The sequence below is a fragment of the Apus apus genome, chromosome 1, assembly GCF_020740795.1.
Source record: "Apus apus isolate bApuApu2 chromosome 1, bApuApu2.pri.cur, whole genome shotgun sequence".
NCBI classification, from domain to species: domain Eukaryota; kingdom Metazoa; phylum Chordata; class Aves; order Apodiformes; family Apodidae; genus Apus; species Apus apus.
The window spans coordinates 82745159-82771706 of record NC_067282.1 but is presented as its reverse complement, the minus strand read 5'-3'; the positions used below and the strand labels follow the sequence as shown (position 1 = coordinate 82771706).

At 37.4% G+C, this 26548-nt stretch overlaps 1 protein-coding gene across 3 annotated transcripts in view; it reads left to right on the top strand.

Moving 5' to 3' along the window:
• CADM2 (cell adhesion molecule 2) overlaps positions 1–26548 on the top strand; it is a 700736-nt gene that overhangs the window by 600782 nt on the left and 73406 nt on the right. For all 3 annotated transcript variants that reach the window (XM_051629665.1, XM_051629647.1, XM_051629656.1), the window contains one exon: positions 23747–23925. In XM_051629665.1, the coding sequence (XP_051485625.1) occupies positions 23747–23925 (179 nt within the window). The remainder of the gene's footprint in view (positions 1–23746; positions 23926–26548) is intronic.

The window sequence follows — 26548 nt, the reverse complement described above, 5'->3', positions numbered from 1 at the left end:
ATTCAGTCACCTGAAAGCACTGGAGTCAGGCCTCTCACTGGCTCATGTTCAGCCTACTGTCAGCCAGGGCCCTCAGGTTCTTCTCAGCTTAGGTGCTGGATTTTTCATCTATCCTTGCTGAATTTCCCTGCTTCCCATGAGGGGCCTCTTGATTATTTCCTCCAGCCTCTGGAGGCCCTTCTGAATAGTGGCCTTCCCCTGAAGTACACTCGGAACAGCCAAAGCTTGGTGTAAACAACCAACTTAATGACAGCACATTCCACTGCCTCAGCCACATCTTTGATATTAAACAGAACAGGACCAGGATAGACTCCTGAAGAAGCACACTTGTAACCAACCTCCAGGTAGAATGTCCCTTCAAAGTAATTAATGGTCCAGCCAGTTTTTCACCCATTGAGCAGTACACATGTCCAGGACAAAGGTAATATCCCAGACTAGATACAAATACCACTGGAGACACTGACTAAAGACTTGCTAAAGTCAAGGTAGACAACATATAGTTTTCTTCATGTACAGATCCTGTAATTTCTTTAGAGTTTTCACAGGTCTGATAGTTAGAAAATTCTATAAACACTTATTTTATGAGTTGTTTTTTCACAGGCTCAACCATAAAATGTAGATAAAATAATATGAAATATCTGTTTTACTCTGAATAGTTACCTTAGTTCAAAACAATTAAAAGTGGAAAGGCCTCTGAACCTAAGGAAGGTATTTTTTAAGAAACATCATAATACTTTGCTTCGTGAAAACCACAGCATTATGGGCAGGATATAGCCTTTGAAGAGGATTCCTGACTCCTTCAGTGGAATACTAATTATGAATGGTAGCTGTAAATAATCTGTATGACTCAGGTCTTATTTAATGCATGCCCTCAGAACAGAGAATTAAAATTATTTCTTCCTAGGTGTTCATATGTTTATTCCTCCTACTATCTGAGAACCTGGAAAATATTTTAAATTTTATTTTTATCATACCTGTGGACAATTAGGGTATCAAATTGCCTCAAGTTTACAGCTGGGAACTGATGCAGAAAAAAATTCTAAAATGAAAATTGACAAATAGATCACGTATATGTCTAACACTGAACATAGCCCCTGTTTTCCCAAGAGTATTTCATGTGACATAGCATCGCATTTAGAAGATAGCTCATCATTGGTTTGAACTGTAACAGTGAGTTCTTAGCACATCTACAAGTCTGTGCTCAAGAGTCTAAAATCAGAAGCTAGCAGAGAAAATTGCAGAAACCCACTTGACATTAATCTGTTAACATTTTGGTGTAAGTAGTTTTCCAATATTGCTTTGAAACTACAACATAATGGCAGGTTTAGATTCTGAATGAGTAGTCTAATGGCCGGTTTTTTTGTCCATGTACAATTCTTTCTTTCCTACTTTGACGTGATACACGTTATTCACTTCCCAGTGTCTCTAGCAGATGAGATGAAGGTTCTGTAAGAAAACATACCTTTTTTTTTTCTTTTTTTTTTTGTTTGCATAAGTTGTATTCACTGCAGAATACTATCTGGACTGTGCCATGAATACCTAGCATCCTAGAAAGGAATGCTAGTATTAACACTGCCTGTTTGAATTGTCAGGCTGAATCTGGAAAAGCATACGTATTTCTGTGTTAATAAATCACCTTGCAGAATGACAGGCCAAACTGAATTAATTTGTCCATGTCCAGGATGAAATACTGTTCTAGCAAAATAGGAAGGTGGTATCAAAGTATTTCTCCCTAAAGCTTCATACATTTTTGTTCATAAGAAATCCTGAATTGTAAGTCTATTTCTAGGTTTCTCTGGAAAGCACAACCTACAACTGAAATCAAGTAGGTGAAAAAAAAGAAAAGAAACTGGAGTTCCACTGTTTTATGTTTAGATCTGGACAGTCTTTGTCTTAGCAGAAAAGTGGATTTGAATTCTGTCATAACTGCTATGCATTTAACAAACTGGGAGTCTGCCCGACTTCCTACACCTTGATCCCAGAAATAGTATTGGCCTCTAATACCTCTCAGTAACTAAAATGTCTTTTATTTATTAGATTGATAAGTTTACAGTTAAGTTTCCTGGGGTACATGTTACACACAGCTTTGAGCAAGATTCTGTAAGTGTATTCTTGAATAAATCCTTATGTATATGGGCAAAGTGTTGTATCTGTTGGTGTAGACTTGGACAAAGGTAAGAACCTCTCTTCACTGTTCTCAGCCCTGTGTTCCTCATTGCTGGGGAGCAGCTCTCAGGGTAGCTCTCATATTCCTGTCTTTGCTTCACATTGTGCAATCCAAATTGTCTTTCTTTGCATTTGGCTTATTCAGCAATTACGTAGACCCAACTCCTACAAATACAGTAGCAATCTCTGTCCTGTCTGTCTCTTCTAACTTGTTCTAGTTTATTGGAAAGTTTCTTATTTGTCTCCTTTTAAATGGGACTTTTCCATCTTTCTAAACTTTTCCATCTTTCTAAACAAGACTTTTCTGGAGAAGTGTGAACTTGATCTAATGGGGTATAACCCATGTTGGCTAATGTCAATCACTCTGTATCCCATGGTTATTTTCAAACACACAGAAACTTCTTATCATCAGCCAGACTTGTTAAGCATCTAGATTCTCCACCCATGTAAGGAGGAGTATATGTATAAAGAAAACTTCCTCAGTATTAAACACTACATTTCAAGCTCTTTCAGTCAGGAAGATGTAGGAAAAAGATAACATATATCATGTGCAACACAGACTGATCACCTATCATGTGATGGAAGTTTTGAAGATTGGATTATACAGAAATGTTAATAATGATGAAACTTTTCAGTATCCAAATTCTATGCCCAGCTTTTTTTAAAAACAATTCTAGTTAATAGTCACTGATGCCAGCCTAAATCTCTCTTGAAGCCAAACTTGGCAGCATTTGCCAGTACTTTGCCATCATTGCTGTAATTACTTTCTTTGGATAGTTGACCAATTTTTTAATTATTGTAATTTTGAAGGAGTTCATCCCAGTTTTATCGCCTGCCTTGATTAATAGGCATCTGCTTTATGCTATGTCAAATGAGTGCTCATTCTTAGTAAAATGTTCTAATATCTTATGAAGAATATCATATGAGTTGTAGAAAAAATCTGCCTAGTGAAACTTTCAGATAGGTAGTTTGTCATTACAAGAAAAAGCCAATTATTTTAAAGGATTATGTAAATATTCAGCTTGTAACCTTCTACACCAATATTTCATTGACATTACACCTCTACTGTGGAATTATTCCATGATAGTAGATAACACATTAAGAAGCAGGTAACATTTTTGCTGAGATACAGCATGTATATTTAATAGATTAAATTTCAGTTTGTGTTAAACATCCTGGCCATCTGGAAGGTTTGATCTTCTTTTTGCAGCTGGGACCTTCTATGCTCTTTATTTTCTTTTTCTTTTTCTCTTTTTTCTTCAGTATTTTATAGGGAGTAAGGAAGCTGCTTTTATAAAAAGTGTGACACAAAAAGAAAGGTGGGAGCATTAGTGCCTATCTGAAAATTACACTTTACAATAAAGCCTCCTGCAGTGCTTAAGAATTTCCCCTTAGTATTCTGTAAAGTGATCACATTGCCTAATAGACTCAATCCAATAATTGCTTTTCCTCTTTTTTAAGTGTCCCTTTTCTGCAGTGCTTACATATGTAATGGTGCAGAAAGTACAGTGTGAAAAACAACTAAATGCAGCATTTTTAGTGCTCATTAAATCCATTTTGTATTTGTATGCCTTTTGAAATAATTCTTTCCCTTGCTCTCAGGTGGGAATACATGCTAATAAAAAAAGGCTCATGGAACAGAGTAACAGATGAAATTGAAGTACAGCATGGGCAATTCTAATGGAGTACTGGACTGAAAGTTAAACATGAGAAAAAAAAGAATTGAGAGTAGGTGTGATGCTCAGAATTTTAGATGCTTCAGTTAAGGGACTAGATACACTTACTGGTAAAATTACAGCACTCTTGAATCAACCATTAGCAGCAGGACACAAGAAGACATGTTAGTATTAATCCTTCAGTGCAAATCATGCTTATGGTATTTGTTTGTTACACAATTACAGAAGGAAAATTTTATCCCTGTATGGCAGGTGTGATGTGGAACACCCAATGTCATGGAGAACACCAGCTCATTTAGTATGTCCATTTTTACCCCACATTTATAGTGACATAATACCCTGAACACATGTGCATGCTGTAAGGTAGCAGGGTAAAACACCATTCTTCTAAAGAAGAAGTGTGCATTTCAAGAACAGCTCAAGAAGGGCAGCTTGAAATCAGGTTAGGACTTCATAACATATTTTTTTCATTTCTTCTTTGTATTTGGTATTGTTTCATTTAAAAGCTCACATCTCCTGTTCTGAAGACATAACCTGTCTTCATGACACATATTTTGGAATTACTAATTTTCCCTTATTAAGAATAATTTATATTGTTCCTTTCTCCACTGTTACATTACCTTTTTCAGTTCATTATTTTCAATACAAAAATGACTTTTATTTTTCAACCTTCCCTAGTTTTCTGGGACTATGGTAGATATATTTTCTTAATTTATTTTTTTTTTCCTACTTCTAAACCACTCAAAACAGGGAGAAGCAGACTTCTGTCACTTGGTCTGTACATCAGCTCTGTACAGCTCTGTACATTTATTATGATCTCATGCTCTTGCTGTGCAGAACTCAAGCTCAGATTTTGAAATCACTGCATCACTAGGTATTGGCCAGTTCACCAGTCATTGCGAAGTTGAGGCTCATGTACAAATAAGGTGCTGATGAGGTGCAGAAAATTAACCCTGGAAGACTGGGTTCAATTGACAAACTCAATGTAACCTTCTGCCTGATTGTCCTTCTCCAGAATTACAAATTCTTAGTCAGCATGCAAATTTTGAGAGTATGAATGGAGTGAACACAGGTGGGTAAAAATACAGTTGGGTCTGTTGGCATGATCTTGGAATGACTGTCTCATGTGTGTAAGATGAAACTCCAAGTGAGTTGCAGGGGTTTAAGTGAGCACTGAAGCCTGTCCCTAGACTGTTCCTACGTGATACTGCACTAGAACTCATACTGCAATTGCACCAGAGACAGGCATTCAGCACATGCAGTGCTTGCTTGCAGCATTTTCTAAAACTGTATTGGCAATTTTTCTTTGCTCACAAAACTGGAACTCATCGTCCGTATAGATGTTATAGATATTCTCTTTGCTACAAGACAACCCAAGAGCCCTGCTTTGAAAGGTGATGAAATTGTAACACTGCACAGCAAAGAGATTTTGCCCTGTCACCGAATAGGCAGTGAGACCTGTTCCCAAACTCACTGAATTTGCCAGCATAGCATGTGTATGTTATTGTTTTTTTTTCTCCCTGGAGTTATTGCTGGGAAAAATCACTTGATACAGTTGTTCTTGGTTGTTCTGAGATACTATTATACTGATATATATTTTGACAAATATGCCAAATGGGTAGCTTATTTTAAAAATATTTGACATTTGTATGGATGGAAGGCAGTACATACCTCTCCATACAAACATCTCTGTGGCTGTAGCCCAGCCAATTAAGTCACCTACTAAGGGCTGGAAAACAAAGTTTGGAAAAATATCCAAATGACCTTTTCAAGTGTGAAAATACAAGCTTAACACTACTCTTTGTTGCGTTAACATAGCCCCAGAACAAATGGAGATGACAAAGTAAGTGGGATTGTGGTGCTGACGTGTGGCAGAAGCCAGGTAAAAGAATTAATAAATCAACACCATTTATTATTAGAATAATAGAATCATAGGAAGGTTAGAGTTGGGAAGGACCTTAAGGGTCATCTAGATCCACCTCCGCCTTGTGTGGGCAGGGACACCTCCCAATAAATCAGGTTGCTCAGAGCCCCATCCAACCTGCCCTTGAATACTGCCAGGGATGGGGCTTCGACGACCTCCCTGGGCAACCTGTTCCAGTGCTTTAACACCCTCATAGTAAAGAATTTCCTCCTAATATCTCATCTAAATCTCCCCTCTTCAAGTTTTAAACCATTGCCCCTTGGCCTCTCACTACTAATTTACATTAGTCTAAATTACAAATTATTTGTTGTTCTTTTTAAATGGTCTTTGTCTTTCTATTGCAAGGAAAATCTCAGAGATCTCTCAGACCTAAGTTGGGCCAATTAAAATGAAATTTCCAGATTCATTGTTTAGTATTTCAAGTGCCACTGTAAACTGTTTCCAAAACTTGTACTATAAGACCTGGGGAAACACTTTCATGCACAGGAAAGCAAAAATTGTGGGTTTGAAGGATGCAGAACTGTAAGGAGAACTGCCTAGAAACTGCTATAGCTTGTTGCCTGGTTTGTTCCTCATTTAAGAACCTGGTATAAACAGCTTGAGGGGCTGAGCAACCATGCCAGGGCTCTTAATGGTGGATAACCCAGTCAGGTAATGATAATCTAACTAGGAAACAGTAGTGAGTCTACTGGGTCTTGGCTGATGGGGCTCTCAATAGAAAATTTCATCACAGATGTGTGCTGAGCTGCATGCATACCTACTTTTTGTGCATTATGCAGCAGAGGCCTGAGGGAACAGTCTTGTACAAAGGAAGAACAGCACATTAGCAAAATAATACACACAAGATGAGAGCATTTAGTGCTTATATATTAGAAAACAGAAAAAATGGCTACTACTTAGTAAAAGGCTCTGTTACTTTCTCCTATGCAACTCTTTCCTTGCTTAACAGGAGTTGCCAGATGTTCATCTGTGGTGGGATGACTATGGCTGGCTGCCAGATGCCTACTTGGCCATTCTCACACTCACTTTTCTCAGCAGGACGTGGATTGAGATAAGAACAGGGAGATCACTTACCGGTTACTGCCTTGGGCAATACAGACTTGGCAAGGGGAGATTAATTTAATTTCTTGCTAGGTAAAATAGAGTTGGATGGTGAGAAACAAAGACTGAAAACACCTTCCCACCAGCCCACACCTTTCTCCCAGGCTCACCTTCCCTCCTTCATTCCCAGCTCCTCTGTCTCCCAGCTCTTAATGGATGGGGAATGGGAGCTGTGGTCAGCCTGTAACAGCTTCTCCCTGTTGCCCCCTCATCCTCACACTGCTCCAGAGGGATCCCTGCTTCAGTGCCTCTATCACCTCCTCCTCTTTTCCCACTCCCCTCGGTGCTCAAAGGGTGCTTTCTCACACTTTTCCTCTCACCCCTCACTGCCAAGCAGCATTTTGCCCTTCTTTATCCCAGCTTCCCCCGAGGCACTGCCATGGTGGCTGCAGGTCTCAGCAGTGCCCTGCGGGGGGTCAGCTGAAGCCAGCTGGAACTGGCTGTGTCTGGCATGGGGCAGCCCCAGCCACTCCCCACAGGGACCCTGCATCCCATTTCAGTCCCTGGACACCCTGGGCATCTCTGTGAGCTTGGGGACAGGCAGATAAGTTCTTGCTGAGGGCTGGCGCACAGGCACACATGCATACAACATTTGTGTGATTAATTTTATGATATGGATCCACTTCTTAAAATGGCAGTTTTTCATAAAACTATACATTATTTGTTGTTGTTATTGTTTTATTACTGCTTAGAAGTACTGCATTGGTCACTTTTAAAATGAGAATACGAATATTTTAGCTAGGATTGCAAGTGCTGGTGGGATGGACTGTGATGTCCCTTCAGCAGGAGTGGGAGATCAGCCACAGTGGTTCCATGTGCAGCGGTGCTCCCCCCAGAGCTGGGCAGGCTGACAGGGTCGGGGGAGTGGGGTCCTTGGGGATGATGGTAGGAGGTATACAAGTGGGAGACAAGTCAGTGTTTCTACTTATTATTGCTATTTAATTGTGATTTTGTTGTTTTGTTACGTTTTGTTTTACATTATACTGCTCTCAAATAGCCCTAGCCTATCTTCTTACCTCATACATCCAATTTCTAGGAGGTTCCAAATGGAGACGGTTTGTCCCAGGGAGTGGCAGTCTGAGGGAGCTCTCAGCACCATCTACATTCAGCTTGTTCCCTATTTACATGTATTTTGCACCTAGAGGCAAAAAACAAAGTTTAGATAATTATATGGTAATCAACATCAAAAAGAGGAACTGCATAAGAATGAAGAATCTTGTCAAAAGAAGCTAAGGGGGGCAGCTAAAAGAATTAAATCTTTCCAGGTAGCCTGAGGACCATGTTAGAAAAATATGAGTTCAACACCATAGTATGTTGATACATATCACCTACCAGAAACACTTGAGAAGGAGAAATTGGTGAGACTAAACAGAAGAGAAAGGAAAGTAATAAAAATGGTGAAGCCATAATTTAAAAAGCTGAGTTGTTTTCTGAAAAAAAGAAAAAAAAAAAAAAAAAGGTTGAGGAGCAACTATCAAAGGGAACTGAGAGTAATAGTTAATCTTCCTTGAAATATATCAGGAATTGTGCCAGTACATTTTAGGGATCAACTGAGGATCAAGGTATAAGGGAGAGCCAGATGAATTTGCTACATCCATACTTACTGTGGAAGAAACTGGATATATTACAGAATTATTCCCTTTTTTTCTGAGGTGCTCACCTGGAGGATTTTCTTAAATGGACTGTGGAGTAGATTGTGGAACAAACGGGCAACAGGAGCAGTAACAAGCCAGCAGGACCAGATGGTTTCACCCCAGTGTTCAAAGGGAATACAAGGATGAGACTGATGAATTATGAAAAGTGACAGGAAACTTCATGCTTAAAACCACCTTGCTAACTTGGGACAACAGGGTTTCAGGAGATATCCCAGAATATGCAAGTCTGTAGAACTGACATTTGCACTTCACAAATAGTAAAAACTATAAAAAGTGCTTGAATTAACAGACCTCTGAATTAAAAAAACCCAGAACTTTCTCGTGGAAAAGGATTCCTTTTGCAGAGGGAAAATGTCATCTTATAAACATATTGGAGTTCCTTGAAGGGCACAGCAAATATACTTGTGGTGGCCTATTTGACAGAGGAGAAATATTACAGTTATTTCCAAAAGTGTAAATGGCAAAGAGAAAGTTGTTAGGGATTGTTGGTTGAGTTTCTCTTCAAACAGAAGTTTTAAATGAAGCTAGTAAGAACCAGTTTTGTTGAAAAGCAGAGGTCATTTTTTTCATACAATGACTAGTATACTGGGAATTTATTGTCAATAGATGTGGCAAAGGATAAAAATTCATGGGAATTCAAGGGGAAACTACGTAAGTTCATGGATTGGAAAATGTTTAAGGTTTACAGAGTATTTTTAAACTGTGCTTGGTGTCAGAGATGCCTGAGGTAGTTATAGGTCAGAGGTGTGCTGGGGGAGGGAACATCTGTGCTTGGCCTGTTCCCTAGACATCTGCTTATCCCTGGTGTTAGTGACAAGGCACTGGGGTAGCTGAACTTTGATCCAGTACAGCTGTTTTTGTGCTCTTAAGCATTGAACATGGACTGTTCTGATGTGCTAGGACTAGATGCTAATGGAGCCGGATCCCATTGAAAACTTGAGAATATCTCCTTTACAGTGCTAAAATTATTACCATGAAGGTACTAATGAGTAATTTTCTGTGTGAGAAAAGTTTGTGTCAACTAAAGCACTCCCCTCTGTCTGGAGATAATGATACATTTGGGAGAAGAAAAGCAAACTCCTGGAAGTAAATAATGTTTGTCTCTTTTTCCCCTTTATTATATTACCGTTTCACAAGTTATTTTTAGATGTAAAGGAAATTGACAAAGACCACAGTGTAAAACTTAGCTCTGAAATAGAAATAATCGTAAGTTTCCACTGTATAATTATTAAGATTTCATTATATTATCTTGAAAGGATGAAACATTTATTATTTATTATGATCTAATGGAGTGTGGTTCAACATAACCTTTTTTTGATGCTGGTGAAGAAATATAACTGAAGTACAAAAAATTATGGTATATCTCCGTTCTTTTGATGCTCCTGCAACTGTTAAATACCAAAAAACATTTGGTTATTTGTTGAGAAGATCCCACAATTCAACTAAAGATCTTAGAAATGTTATTGTTATGTCTAGTTATTAAAGTTATCTGTTGAAAAGCTATTCTGCTACAACTCCCACACTGCATGGTGTTCCTAGATGCATTGAAAGTCAAGAGGTGCCTACCTTGGTTAATGAGGGTTGGTACTGAAGACTTTGTATAGTCCTTGCTCATCATTCAAGTTGCAGCACTGGTATTTTTATCAGCTGTCTGGGTATTGTCACTGCACCTCAAGTGCAGGAAGGAATTTTAGTTCAGTGAGGGTTCTTGACTGTGCCTTACATCAAGTGCAAAATTATTTTAAACAAGTAGTATTTGGACAAGCAAGTAACTGCGAGTGAGATTTTCAACTGTTGACTCAACAGAAAAAGGGGAAGTGAATCAGCCACTCTTCATTTTCCTGTTTGATTCTTGTGCTAGCAAGCATTTGACCTTAGCTCAAAAAATGCAGCTGGTGTTTCTTTGGCAGGATTTCTCAGCTTAATATAGTAACAGAGACAGAGTTACTTATGAATGTTGGGACACAGCTCTTAATGGAACCAGTGCAAGTTAGGCACATGAATATCCATCAGTGTCCCAGCCTGAAGGATCTAAGCAGTCTAAAATCATGACTTGTCTAAGGAAAAAAAGCTCATAATAAGCTTTGCTCATTAATATCTTGATATGCCCTTTGTGTGATGGGGATATCACTAACAGACTGATATTAAGGAAAAAGAGAAAAGGGAACTAAAAATGTGGTGCAACAGTAGTTACCTCCTCTTTCCTCTTTCATGCCCCTTTCACCATTTTAACTGTGTGGCACTTCAGCGTACCCTCTGTAAGCCAAACTAGTTTCAGAATATGTACATTTTTTAAATGTTGTAATACGAAAATGTAAAACATTTTAAATAAGTGGTGGTGAATCTCCTTCTGCTAGTTTTCTGTTAATTCTGATAAATCAGTATTTTCCCCAGCTCTCATCGCCCTGGCTGGGGATGCAGTATGCTTGTAAACTTGCATGAAGAAACAGTTATAATGTTATAAACAGATCTGAAGACATGCTTGTTGGGAAGATGTTATTTTCCTCTGTTGTATGCAATGCATAGTAACTAAGGTGTGCACATCCTGTCATTATGCTTAGCTGCTTCTTTCCTACCCCCAGCAGTACTTCATTAACATTAGGAGCATAGTTCCTGGCTAATCCCAGTAATTTTCAGCAGCCATTCTGATGCATCCGCTTGAGCACCATATTATTTTAATACTGCTGACATTTGCATGTCTTTGAAATGCATTTTTTTCAGATATTGTCCATTTAATCCACTTCAGTTTCTACCATCCTTTGTTCTTGTAGTCATGCTTTACTTACAGCTGATGAAAAAGAATAACTACTAATTTCTCAATAGCTCTTAAAGGTTAAAAAGGAATCAACAAGGTGCAAACAGCAGAATAAGAAGCCCAAAGATTTAGCTGTTTGAACACAGACTGCATAATTGGAAACCTATAGAACTAGAATTATAGTGAAACCAGGCCATTAAGGTTTCTTTGTTTAATCAACCATTTTTCATGCGAATGAAATTCTTACATGCCATTTATCATCATCTCAGATGTATTCCGACAGAGAAGAAAAAGCCCCTAGGTACAGCAATACAATGTTTAAGCAAGGTGTGACAATTATTCTTTATATTCACTTATCTGTATATAGTTTCTCCTCTCCTTTTCCCCTCATCCCCACTCTTATCTGAGAGTGTAGGTCTTAGCTTATGAGGCTGAAAGGAAAGGGATTTGTTCTTCTAATTTGCACATCAATAAATGGCACTGATCCCAGGCAGAACAGGGGAAGGGCAAATATTACCAACCTGGTTTAGTACTGATCTGGAGTACTTACAGCTCTGGAATTTGAAAAGAGCTTTCAGGGCATCACTGCTTCACTGCTTCAGCTTTTACCCATTCCTTTCACAGGAATAATGTCGCTGTAGTCCTGAGTGGACCTCAGTTCTTTCTCTGTCTGAGATTACCTGGCCATCAGTCTGAAGCTCAGGCTCTGCTGGTTTTCCATTCTCTGGATGAGGTGGCAGCTTCACCAAGCCTGCCTTTCCCTTCTGTCTGCAGCAGTAAGGAACATGACCCTTACAGAGAAGGTCTCTTCCTCTTCACTTTTTGGGCAAATGTCCTAAAATCAAGACTGTCACTTGCCCTTAATTATCAGTATGTCATTAGACATATCTTATCCATTGCCTGTAAGAGCTGTTAAATGACTGCATGGCAGATAATACATTGCGCATCCACCTTAACAGCTCATTGATGCAAAAGCAGCATCTTTGCTACTTTACAGATATTAGATAACACCTTATCTAATCTGTGATCAGGTTCAGGATGACCTGCAGATATTCCCTGTGAAGTATTACCTAGTACTTTGTCCTTGAGCTAGTGTCAGTTAGCTGATGGCAGTCATTTCTGCAAGGCCTCCATTCCACAGAAAGTAAGGCAGGATTTATGACATAAGAATTTTTAATATTTTAGGTTTTTTTCTTTCCTGCTGCTGTACTGGCTTACACCTCTCCTACTGCCTTTTTAGCCTCAGGAATCTTTTTGAAAGAAGTGTTACACTTCTGTGGAGGACTTTTTTTTCCTGCTGAAAATTTAAAAGAAGTAGAAATTATTTATAAACTGGCAACACAAAATGAACAGAATGGCCATACATGCCAATGTTTTCTACAGACAGAAGGTTTTAAAGTGCACTTTTTATGAAATCTGTTCATAAGCTGTAGAGGTCATAGAGTTGTATCTGGACTTAAGATGTTTTGAGCCTCAGACTTTAAAATACATGTAAAAAATGTGTTAAATAGCTCACTACCAAAGTTTTCTAAAATACTAAGCATTTTTATTTTGCCTACTAAAAAATGCTTTAACCTATCCAGGTATCTTTCAGAATAAATTAAAAATTAAGTCAGTGCCTATTCCCTGACCTTCTAATGGTGTATTTAAAAGAGTTTTACCTTTTTTGTTCATGGTATATATGCATCAGTGTGCATCTATTTTTCAGTTTCCTATTTATTCCTAAGTGATGGCCTGGTCTTGAAAACTGGGAAATATGGCAGCCTCTTTCTTTGTCCTCCATTTAGTGTTTCTGCATTCAGAACTGATGGAAGGCAGAAATAAAGAAGTTCAGTAAATTTTGCCTTTCATGGGTGTAATTGCCTGCTTGGTGCAGAAACTTCTGAACACTTGAGAAAGTATGAAGAAGTAGAAATGTCCAATCTGTTTTTTGAGAAGCTGGTCAGATTCAGAGAAAGCTGAAATTGGAGGTATGAACTGAGACACCAAAAGTTTGAAAGTAGATGGACAGATGTGGGAGATATTTAGGCAGAATGGAGAACCAGAAAGTGAAGTCATAGGATGGGCAGTTTATAAACCAGGTAGCTGAAGCACTTATTATTCTTTGTTATAAAAGCCCATTAAAAGAAACACATCTGCAGTGCTCCCACTTTCTCACTGAGGAAGTGACAGAGGCAGATACCCAAGAAAAAGCGTGGAGCAAATCAACAGCCCCTTAGAAAGCATGGAATAGTGTTAATCTTAATTTGTGTAAAGAAGGTGGAGGGTTTAAGCACAAGATTCTTCTCTTCCTTTTTCACTGTAAACATCTTGTATATGGGAGATGAAACACACAGTTGCAGTGCAAGAGAAACACAGATCTGCAATTCGTTTTTCCCCCCACCCCATTTTTCTTTTTTCTTTTTCTTTTTTTTTTTCTTCTTTTTAATTTTGGTCTAAAAAGCTCATTGGCAGTGTCCTATCATTGTGTGAATAAATGCTGCTGTAGAAGTGTAACTGGCAGCCTCCTCCTAAAAATTGTGAACATATGGGATATATATATATATATATCTCATACACACTTCTAATGTAAAGTGAAACCATTTATAGGATACTAATCTGACTGTTCACAGAGAATCCTATTTTGAATTTATGAGCTCAACCCACAAGTACAGCCACATCACAGTGCTGACAGGGTCTAGTAAGTGTAAGAAAAACTGTGGTCAGTTTTCAGTATCAAGGAGAAAAAAGGAAGAATAAATATGTTAGTGAAGATAATGAGATCTGAATTTCTTTAAGAAAATGAGCCACAAGATCTACCACTTAATCTGATTAAGAAGTTGTTCCATTAGAGAAATTAGCAAAGTGGTTGGATACCAATAAAAATAACAACAGTATTTCTTTTTGAACAATTTTTATATAGTTACACTCAGTGTTTACTCATTTCAGTACTCACAAGTCATTATGATAGTGCTGGGTTAATTCTTGATTCAGACATGGACCAAGTAATTAACTGATCAATTCACGAAATATCATTGGTCATTAAAATCAGAAAGGGCTCCACATCCAGATTGGAATGGATAGGATTTTAAGGCATTTTCATATTTTAACGTATAATCTGAGCTGTTGTGGTATAGAAGTTCTAGACTCAGGAGATAAAGCATATTACACGGTTCAATAAGTTTTCAAAAGGTTTCTCAATATGTCATATTCAAAGGAAAACGTTTTGCAGAAATTAGAATTGCTGAAAGATAGAAGAAAGAAAATAGATTACTAAAAACACAAACTGAATAATTTAAAGAGTCAGGATGAACTGTAAACCTTAAGTGATAGCAGTTGCCTGTCAATCCTGAGCTATCTTTACACAGTGGCACACAGTTAAGGCCTTTTGTCAATAGTTCAGGAGTTTATAGTTAATTTCCATTTAAGAGTAATCAAGCTCTTTAAGACACAAAATCTGAATTTGTTCACTCTACAGGAGATCTATGTGATTTGTAGAGGCTATGAACTTTGCAAAAAGGTTTCTAGTTCTTATGTAAATTGAAGATAATAGATTGCCTCGTGTTAATCAGAGGAAAAAAAATAGCTTTTTACTTTATAGGGTACAATTTAGCAAATAAATTGATATATGGCTTTGGAGTTTTTTAATATAAATTAGAAAAGCTGTCTTCCTGAGTGTCTCTGCAATCCTTCCATTTTTAGAACAAGATTTAGCTGTCTGTCCCCATGGAAAGGTAGGTCAGGATTTGCTGATACTTCTGTTAATGGTGATGGCCTAAGTAATAGGGGGCTGTATGGGAATTAGGAACTCTGCAGCCAGAACTGTCTTCTCTCTCGCACATTTGACAGTCAAGCCTAACCTCATTCTGAGTAGCTCCTACTAGGAGCTGAGGAAAGCCAGAGGAGAAATTATCAGTAAAGTTGAGAAATACAGAATAGACTTTATTTATTTTCCAGATTAAGAACACAGTCTTGCATAGAATGACTTTTATTTTTTCTAGTTTATTGTGACCACAAAAATGAACTTTTAACAGAGGTCTCCTTGAGAACTTACTAAAAGATGTGAGGCAAAACATCTCGTTTGCATTCTTTAAAGACAGATGACATTTTTAAGAGGTTAGCATGTTGTTTTTTATGGCATGCAATGGTTATTTCACTGCAAGGTGTGTTGAATAATTCTAAAAAAAAAGAAAATTCCTTCTGATGGAGAAGAGGAGAGAAGATAATATGTTCAGATAAAAGCCTTAAAAGGAATGAACAACATTAGGGGCAGCACTGCTGAAACTGTAAAAATAAAAAAAGTAACCTGAATTATTTGTAGTATTTGCTTAAAAATCTTAATAACAAGAACAGTTTTAAGAAGATGCTTTTTTAGGTAAGTGTTTTTCTGACTGAATAGTTAGAGGTACTTGAGGTGATAAATGGCATTAGTAATCAACTGTGCACAGTTTGATTTCATGTCTCACTGCATGTATTCTGAGTTGGCCATTTGCATGCTCTGTTATTAGGGGGCATTAAAAATCACTTAAATAAGTAACTGTGTTAGCACATACTACAATGATGATGGGTTCCTATGAAAAAACTCTGCTGACTTGCCTTCAGTTTTGATGTATTGCACAATATTACAACAAAGCTTTTTCTGACGTTGACCCGTAAGGTATACTGCACATTTGTGAGCTCTCTGATTTTGTATTTCCTTCAAAGCTGAAGGACTGGCAGTGCTGGCACAACCTAACTAACCCTGACAAAACAAAGCTTCTCCAACACATACACAGTAACTATTGATAATGAATTATAGTTCTCCAAACTTTTTTTCACTTCTAGTTTGGAACATGGGAAGGCAGTGTATCACCCACAGCAGTGAGCACACCAATTTAGTGTCTTCTTTTTCCCCTCTCATTAAACTTTCTTCAGGATGGTACTCCATGAAAAAGTTTAGAGGACTCCCCCACCACATCTGCCTTCATTTGGCAATGAATTTTGACTTTATTTAGATCAAATTCTGACTACACCCCTATGACATCTCCCTCACAAAGTTGGAGGGGTTTTTTGAGGTAATCTTTTTGTCCATCTTTAGCTGCTTACAATAGTAGAATACAAAGGATATTTCTGATGCAATTCACTGATAAGGTATCTCTTGTTGATCTCTCTCATTACTATGAGAAAGCCAATCATAGAATCATAGAATGGTTGGCTAGAGTTGAAAGGGACCTTAAAGACCATCAAGTTCCAACTCCCTTGCAGGGGCAGGGGCACCTCCCACTAGATCAGGTTACTCAGAGCCCCATCCAACCTGGCCTTGAATGTTTCCAGGGACAGGGCTTCTACAACTTCTCTGGGCAACCTGTTCTAGTGTCTCACTACCCTGGGATTAGATAAGAAACTTCATATATACACATTTATTTATTTATTTATTTATTTATTTATTATGCATTTTTCAGGATATATTTGTTTACTGCTTTGCCTTCCTAAGAATAACTAATATGAAGGAAAAATTTAAAGGGGGAATATCCACAAGAAATGCACAAAAGGCAAAGGGAAAAGCTACAGGTAAAATGTAGTGAAGAAGTTATAATTATAATGGGTTAAAAATCAACTAAAAAAAAGCTATCAAGCTCAGGATACTAAAGGATAAAGGGGAGTGGGTTATTAGCCTGATGAAAGGGAAATACAGAAGGAAAGAGAGTTATGGCAGAAAGTGAACAGTCAGGTTATTCCAGGGAAAAGCGGGTATTAACAGACCTGCAAAGAACCTAAAAATGGCTGCAAGAAAAGGTTATGGTGTAGGTAGGGGGAAATATGAATATCAATACATTCTCTTTTACCTCTTAGCAATCTGTTCTTTGTATCTTTGTAAAAAAAGAAGAAATATCTTTGCTTTGAAAAGACTCTTCTTGAGTCACTTTAATCAGTTACTGTCACAGGCTACTGAGGGATAAGGACTTCTGGCTGCAAATTTAGTCTATCATATCAACATGGTTAGCATCTGTAACCCAGTGAGCCAATCTGAAGGTGAGAGAACTGCCTAATTTATCCAAAGCAAGCTAAGGGCAGGGAGGACTGTCACCCAACTGCATTTGTAATGGACAAAAGAAAGGCTTTGTCTGTATCCAGAACAGAAGATAAGGGATGGAGAGCTGGGGTTGTTTTTGTTTCTTCTCTTTTCTGCTATCTTTTTTTCTTTTTCTTCTCTTTTTTGGTGTTCTTTTTTTTTTTTTTTCTTGTGTTTTGTTTTGGTTTGGGTTTTTTTTTAAAGTAATGGTGAATCTTAAAACTGTTTGAGATTCCTGTCACCTGTTTATCACTTAAGCAATACTTTCAAAGGCATAATACACTGCAGCTGTTGTCAGTATTTCTTTTTATTCCCCTTGTCTTTATAGCTATGAATTCCTGACAAATGTTCATGATATAAAAAGTAGAAATCTATATTTTGTTGCCACCTTGTTTTTAACATGTTGACAATTTAATTCTTAACCATTTTAGAAACATTGGTATAGGAAATCATAAATATTCTTAGGCTCATGCTTAAAAGAGGAAAGTGTAGACAAGCATAATAGTAGGTTCAGATGTTTACAGATACAAGCATAATAATAAATTCAAATGTTTAAAGACACCCTCTTAAAAAAAGAGAACTTCATAAAAGATACTTAGGATGCTCTTGACTAATTCTTCTGGGGAGAAGAACACTCAATGAAGGTTACTTGAGCTTTGCAGAACTACAAAATCACATTAAAAAACAACCATCTATCCAGACCTTTTCTGAAAGGCTAGTGACTGTGGATATTGATGTTTTTGATAGCTTGTATGCTCCCAAACCAGCTTATCCCAATATGACGCATCAGACGGACACTTTATATAAACAAGAAGTTCCCTCAGGAGTTAAACTTTCAACTGGATGAGTAACTGACAAAGCTAAAAATCCAGATTGACCATACAGACAAACTCTATAAGTTTCAAATTAATGAAGCAATTATTCCCTTAGATGACTTGTAATATTGCACTAGGGTTTCAACAAAAAAAATGCTCTGATAAATGTGGTGATACCTTTTCCATTACTCATCCGAACATTTTTATGGACTTCAGAGAGTACAAGTGTATCCCTGTTTGAGAATTAATAGGCTTTGTTTAAGAGGTCCATACTAAAAATACTGTATTTACTTGTCTTGCTAGTGTTCCACAAATCCTTTTTCCATCTTTCTTATTATATTCCACATTGGCTAAAAATTTTGACAGGATACTTAGGTACCGAGATGGATGATAATATCCTCAGTGAGACTGATTTTGTAAAAAGCTAACACTATTTTGTTATTGTTGTTGTTTTGGGGGTTTTGTGAGTGGATCTCATGGAAATTAAAAGGTTATCCTGTGATAGTGTTATGGGCCAGTAAGTTTTCTGAATGTTCTTTACTAAGGTATCAATGACAAACACTTTGTATGTGACCTTTCTGTACAGAAAAATACAAAAAGAGCAAGAAAAATTAATAGAGCCAAGAACTTTCAAGTGAGAATGGATTGCATTGCTTAAATTCACTTTGTTCAGAAGGAAAAGGCAATAAAATATATCTACGTATCATTTTTAAATGAAGGCTAAGTTAAGATAAATGTAATGATTAGATATAAAGATACCGCTACAAAGGAATATTATAGGAAAGTGCTGAAACATCACAGTCTTTTGCTTAAGAGTGGAGAAAGGGTTGGAAAATTAAGGAACTTATTTTAAAATATTACTGTGTAAATTTAAAAAGCCTAGATTACAATAAATATTAATGTGGACTTAAATGTTGACTTTCATGTTACATAAACACTTGTTGAAAAGGTAAGTCAGTTCCTCAGTACTCTTTTCTAGTAAAATCTGACTGGTTTTTAAAACTTTTTTTCCAACACATTCTAGCTCTTAAGCTTGCTCTTAGCTTTCTTGCCAACTTATTTTGAAATAAAAGGTTTCTTAGCATCAGGATTAGAAGATAATTTCGTTTTACTTACCAAGTCTTTGTTAACTTACTTGCAAGAAAAACATTCTATAGTATAAGATATGAATAGTCTTGGAACTTGAGCCCACTTTTTTTTCATATCCTCATTGCAGTCCCATTTCAGTTTGTCTAGGAAAGAATACCAAACTCTGTTGCTCTTTATGTCAAGTTTTTAGGCTAACATGAAGATAGTTAAGAAAATCACTTATTTATACCCAAAAACAGTTCCGTTTTGCAAATCTGTCACTAAAAGCCTCTGGACCTTTAAATATCAACTATACAAAAATTTAGGCCTGTTTAGCAGTTCTTCAGAGACAGTAGAGGGTTCAGATTTCTTTTGAGGTTCTGACTCAGAAGGCATGAGTCATAAGTAAGGACTTTTAGTATGCCTGTGGTTAGGATCCCTCTCTTCTTTCAGTCCTGGTAGTGCCACTGTGAGTAGCTGCATGCAAAGCCAAAACAGTAAAGGCAATACATGCTATTCAAAGAAATAGCATGGGCTGTTACATTTGAGCTCTAGCTTTGAAAGAATTTCTTCAGTACAGCATGCATAAGTTTGGTTTATGTTTTGAAAGGTGTCACACTCAGAGAAAATTAGGATAGGTAAACCAGAAGGAGAGCTGCGTTTTGGGGAAGAAAACAGCATCTTGTTGTTTCAGCTCTTCTACCTCCTTTAACCCACTAAAGGGTCTCAGTGGTAGCACAGCTCATTTCTGCTTGACAACATCAACGTGTAAAGGGATCAAAACCACTGGTCAGTGAGCTTGTTTGTATCATGAAATGTGTGGAGATAGTAATGTGCAATTGCATTAGTGTCCACAGTGCTCATTCCAACTTTATAGCTATTGTGCTTCAAGAAAGATGTTTTCACGATTGTCTGAGAAAAATGGAGATTAACCTGGTAAGTGTGATTCCACTTGAAATAAGCACAGATGCAAGGCACAGTGATACCCTCTTTGCTCCAGTCTATGCAGCAACAGATAGCATAACGGCAACTCTTTAATATGTGAAGAAAAGCTGCAATTCTGCAATGGAGAAAAATGTTCAATATTAGGAGTGTAAATATTTGCCAGATGGTTTATAGTGTCAAACCTAAATTTCCGCCAGTTGAGCCATAACCCTTTCAAAATGTTGGGTGAGAGAAAGAACCTCTGCCTGGATCTGCACACATTAACAGGTTTTAATAGGACAAACTATGGGAAATTCAGTTTTCTGTGCTTTGTGTCACAGAAGGAAAGCTTCCCCATCAGTGTTTCAGCTGCATTTGTGCTTTGGACAATGAAGGTATTGAAGTACTTATCAGGGAATAACAAATATATTCTAAATTTACAATTCCTTTACCTTCTTCTGTTGTGATTTTTTTTTCCTCACTGCCAATAATCACATAAGGTATCAAATTCAAACAAACAGAGAGAAGTGAGAGGCCTACTCACTGCAAAGCTATCTTAACTTATAATAAGGTTATAATATGCAGAAGCATTACTTAGCATATCCTGCAATATTCATTGCCACTGCTAGGAGATCAGTGTAAAACAGATCAAAGTAACTATGCTTTTGCACAGTGGGTAGGAAACTTCCAGAATTCATTGCCACAGGAGTCTGACTTGAGATAGTATACACAAATTCAAAAAGAGATTAGAGACATTCATAGGCATCAGATCTAAATATTAAATAAATATGAAAGAGAACAGGAGATGTGACGCCAGACTTCCCCCAATAAAATTATTGTGGTTGCTGGCACAGTGCAGGGGGAAATGGACCACAGAAAATGGCCACACTTGCATGGTTTCCTTAAACGCTGCTCTGCTTGTCACTGACCAAAGCAGCATGCAGGCCTGGGTGCATGAGCAGGTCTCATGTTCTTAACTCGCTTTCCCCTGACTAATGAATTGTTTGGACCAGAGTGTCTCAAAACTTCCCAGCAGTGCAGGCAAAATTTAATTCTGTGGCTGTGAAAGAAGTGCTGCTATAGGCACCGTATTCCCTGAGAACAGTGAGATAGTGTGAGATCTGTGTCTGGCCACCAGGATGTGTTGACTGTGGGCCAGCTGCCCAGGAATTGCTCTGCATCTGCCACTAAACCAGCACAGAATGGCTTAATATTAACTGATAATTAGCAGCTTCCCTCACACCCAGAATATGTAGATCTGCCTCTCTCCAAGCCATGTTTTTTCTGCCTCTGTCGTTTTGCAACCATAGCTAACTACTCTGTGTAAGACCAGAGCTAGTATATTACGGTCTGACAAAGCTCCCTGAATAATTTATATCTAGGCTTCATTTCATTCTTATTTGTTATCCTATGGGTTTTCCCCTTGGATATGCCATCCAATTTCAATTTAAAATATAAGTTCCATAAATTACCACAGAAGTTGCTTTAACATGCCATTTATGAAGGTAATGGTGCACATTGTTGCAGAAGTGTTTCAGAGTTTCTACTCCTGGGATTACAGATTCACAGTAAGCTGGTAAATGGGGAACAGTGAGGAATTTGCTAGAAAATTGAACAAATCCAACTTAGCATATCAAAGCAAATTGCATCTTAATGTTGTGAACTCTATGGAGCAAGGTTTCTGCAACAGCATGGACAACTAGATTTCCTGCTTGCATTAAGCAGAAAGGAAGTCTGTATATTTTGTGTCATGTGTATTTAGATACCAGTATGTGAAAGTGCACTTCGGAAGGGTATAAAGACATTTATGGTAAGGTACAAACAAGGCCCATTACACTGACAGTTCTTAATCTTTGGTTTAAAATTATGTGAACCTTGTTTTACTCCCTGAGTATATGATTTTCTAAAAAAATTGTAGCTTCAGAGAATAGCTAGTCTAGATAACAAGTACAACAACAATTTGTGCTGTTGAAAGTGGTCATCCACATTTGCTAAAATGTGTATATTTCTGTTATATTTCAAGAGAAACATAAGTTGTAGATTTTTACTTAAAAAGTAATGTAAATTGTATAGCAGTAAGTGCATTTTAGAAAAATTCCATTTGTTTACATGTCTTGGCTAATTTAAAATAAAAACATGTCATTGCAGTCATTAGGACTATTTTTCCTTGCATGGGCCCATCTTTTGGCAAAGTGTCTCTCCTTAGTTATTTAGGCTTAATTCTTATTCATAACACTTATATTCAATGGGCTTTAAACACCTGCTTAAATTAATGAAATAATGTATTTCTAGAGGAAGACTAGTGACTAATTTGGCATTTGCTGGTAACAGCATTGGATGTTTTATTTAATTATTCAGTCATACAACCTTATTCTCTTACCAAATAAATGTACAAATCTAGAATTGCTTCTGACTGAAATTACTGAAGTAGTGTACCCAAAAGAAAGGGTTTGATATTTGGGTTATAGTGAACACAGCTACCAGATACAAGTAATCTAGCAGTGAGTCCCCAGGCTATATATGTCATGCTTCAGTGACTAATATCTAAGGACCTGAGATGCTCTTTCTCTTCGTGAGATAGTCAGCATTCAGTAAATGAACTTTTCATTCCCAGTCACACACCTGTCTTTTGGGGGATTTCCCTCATGTAAATTTGGAAGTAGGTCTTGTTACACGTAAGTAGAGACTGCATACCAGCAATATATGTGTCCTGCTCTCTGTTAGGCAAATCTCATGAGCTGAGGAGCTTTGTGAGAGTTCTTTAGGGAACAGTTAGTGTCACTTGCCAGTGAGAAGGTGTATGTGAATCTGCAAGATGGTCAGTTCCCTTCTCTCTTCTGCCACTAACTTCCTTAGGGGGTTATCACTGTCCGTGCTTTGCCTTTGGCCTGTTTGATGTGTGTTCATCAGGCACAAGAGGAAAGGTTTCACAGAAGAACAAAATCCAGCATTTTAAGTAAAATATTATATTGTTTGTGGTAAACGTGTGTAACAAGCATTTATTTGAGGGAAGGATGCAAAAGGGGTGGAAAAAGGGATGGGCTGTGACACAATGCAGCAACAGAAACAAATGTAGATTGTGTGTAAGATCACTACTTTGAGACTTCTATGCCTGGTTCAGGAAAAACACTCAGCACATGCAAGTGCACTTGTGAATATGAATGGCCTAAGTAATTTCAGAATCCATTTACAAACAACTTATATCTACCTCAGCCTGCTTGCATGGCTTCTGATGCCCGTCAGCCACACAGGACCATATTGCTCATCACACAAACAGAAAGCTGTTTTCACTTAGCTTGCCAAGCATTTTGCCAAACTGTGGGCCCAGAAATCTTATGAGAACTGTTTTTTTTTAATTTAGGAAAGATCCTGGCCTGTTCCAGTACCGTTCTGTTTCCTTTTTTTGTTTCTCTTCTTTTACCTGTTTGTTCTTTTTTTTTTAAGTAGTTCCCATCTGGGATGGTGAGGTTGTAATAGTGATAGTTCATTATATACAGTAAGTAAAATGATCAGTGAATGGTCTTTGCTGGCAAGTTAGTATTTGCAAGTTTCTCATGCTACTCTTTCTAATGTATATGTTGCTTATACATGCTTCATGTGTCTAAATAAATGCGTTGTTTTCATTTATCAGGCCAGAACCCGTACTGTGGACGAAGGATGGTGGAGAACTACCAGATCCTGAGAGAATGGTTGTCAATGGCAGGGTCCTAAGCATCAGTTTCCTAAACAAAACAGACAATGGCACATACCGGTGTGAAGCAAAAAATCCTATTGGCCGAAATAGCACAGAATATGTCCTGATAGTACATGGTGAGTGTGTTCTTGTTAGTTTTTTGATGCACGTTATGCATATGTAGCATTTTAAGAAAACACAATCAGTTGCTTATGATCATGACCAAAAAAGTAGCAAGAAAAAACTGGAGGTATAATTGCACTTTTATTGATGCTATAATCTGCATGTGGGTAGTGGTTTTACTTTTACTGGCATGCCTCTTTTCATACAGTTTAAACAAAATATACTCACTTACATTGTACACTTTTTTGCAAAATAAGCACCAGTAAAATGTTTTGCAGTATGTCCATATACTGGTCTCAGGCATACACTGTTCAGATAAACCTGGTTGCAAAAGGGTATATGATGGATATATATGCATGTAGAAACACCAGACAGAAGGTGCTTGAGGTTTTTTGTTTAGTTTTTTATAGATGACCAAAGAAATGGACATCAGATGCTTTTCTTCACACAAGTTATAGACTGCTGCTGAGAAAGTTCAGTTTATACAAGTTATCTGATCATCATCTGACATATCCTTACAGTTAATCCTCAAAAATATGTCATAAGTTAATGATAATACTTCTAATAAAATAAAAAAGGAAGTTTCACACAAAATTAAAGTTTATTTGTTTTCCTTAATTAATTAGGCGATGATACGTGTCACAAGAAAAGAATAACTGGCTTTTACATTGATCATGAAATAGATTGATATAACTCAGATGTAGGAGAAACTATAATGCAAAGTTAGCATTTTCCTTTAGTACAGTGTCCTGGTTGAACCAGGATGAAGCCAATTTTCTTTTTACTGATTTTTTTTTTTCTTCAGTGAACTCTCTTTTAAGCAGCACACAGTTTTCCAGCTAGTGGACTGTTAACGCTCAGTGTTTACAAATACTGCTGAGAGATCAAGGACACTTTGCTCTACTTGTTGGATTTACTACTTCGGACACTAAAGGAACAAATCAGTCATATCTGCAACTGACCCATAGGGACAAGCAGACTAGATGGACAGCAAAATTGGCCAGAGATGTTCCATATATATATATAAATGTAATTCTTGGTATAAATTCAGTGATCATGGAAGTCAAGCTCTTTTGCTCTTCTTTTATTCATTGCTGGTATCCAGGGAGGACTCCATTTGTCCATCACCGTTGATCCCTAGGGCCATGCATTCCTGACCTTCATAACTCTCCCTTCATCTCCTGTCTGCTCTGCCGCTCTCTCCGGCAGCACTCCAGGACATTTGGGAACTGCTCACAGCTCAGGAGATGCTGTGGGAGTTGCTGGGGGTGGGGGGAGGCAATAGGGGTTTTGCACATTCCTGCACATAATTGTATACATTCATAAGTGTTTTATCATTAGTATTTAATTAAACCTGTCTAGTTTAGTTTGCAATATGGAAAGTCTCTCTACTTTTTCTCTCTCTCCTTTCCCTACCTGTGTGGGAGGGGTAGGGGATTGAGAGCATTGTTGTCATTGGTTCAATTGCTGATCCTGAGTCAAACAATTACAATAATTTGTTGGCACCAAACGTGGGTGCATATATGATTGCATATTGATCAAAAAATTTCCAGCGAAAACATTGCAGAAATTTTCTGTTCAGTTTTCAATCCATCAACATATTCAGAAGAAGCATTGCCCATAGCTATCTGAGGGAATCCTCCCAGCAGAGGTGGAAATTGTAGTCAGAATTGATAGCCTGGGCTTAAGATACAGCCCCGCATTGGGCACCAATAAATTATTGTCAGTGGTTTAATTGCCAATCCTGAGTCAAGCTGTGACATACAGCTTTGCAATATGGATCTGGTAGTCTCAGAATATAATGGGTTTTTTAATCACAGATATGTATGTGATAATTCGTGGAAGATTATGAGTTCTGTAATTTGAATCTTAACTTAAGTGAATATAGAGGTGGAAAGTCCACTGTAGCTCACGATGATACTTTTTTTCCACTCTAGTTTATAAAAAAATGCAACTTCTTATAACCATGACAAAATAAAATGAAACCATCTAAGACAAATTATAGTATGTAAATAGACATAAAACTATATATGTATTTTATTTGCTCGTGATGAATTCAGGTATAATAAATATATGCTTATTTGGGCTTTGTAAAGTCTCAAAAACTTTTTTCACTTAAGTTTTAACCTGCCTTTAGATATTTGGCAGAAAACTAATAAGTGCTACTTTCAGCTTTCAGTAATGAGCTATTTTTGGTACTGTTGATGAAATGTCATTTATCAAAAGAACCCCTTAGCTTACTTTTAATTTTTCTTAAAGTTCACTATTAGTTTATATAGTGGCACAAGTAAGGAGGAGGTCTTTGCATGAGGAACACAGAGCCTGTACTGCTGCGTGAGTATTTCTGTATTAAAGGCAAACAGAAAAACTAAACCCTCTAACCTCTACTTACATTGTTTACTACAAGATAGGAAAAAGGTAAAATACCTTTTCCATCCCGGAGCTGGTGTTGTGTTGGTTGTTGACTACAGGCACAAATTGCACTGCCTTTGATGAGGTAATGGCTTCTGCACTTACCAAATGTTGAAACTTCTGATGTTGTGTGTTCTGTCCAGTTTATTTATGTGACTATTTTTGAAAAAATGTTCTTTTATAATGGTAGATCTTTCTGTCAGTGGTGACTTTGCAATATACCCT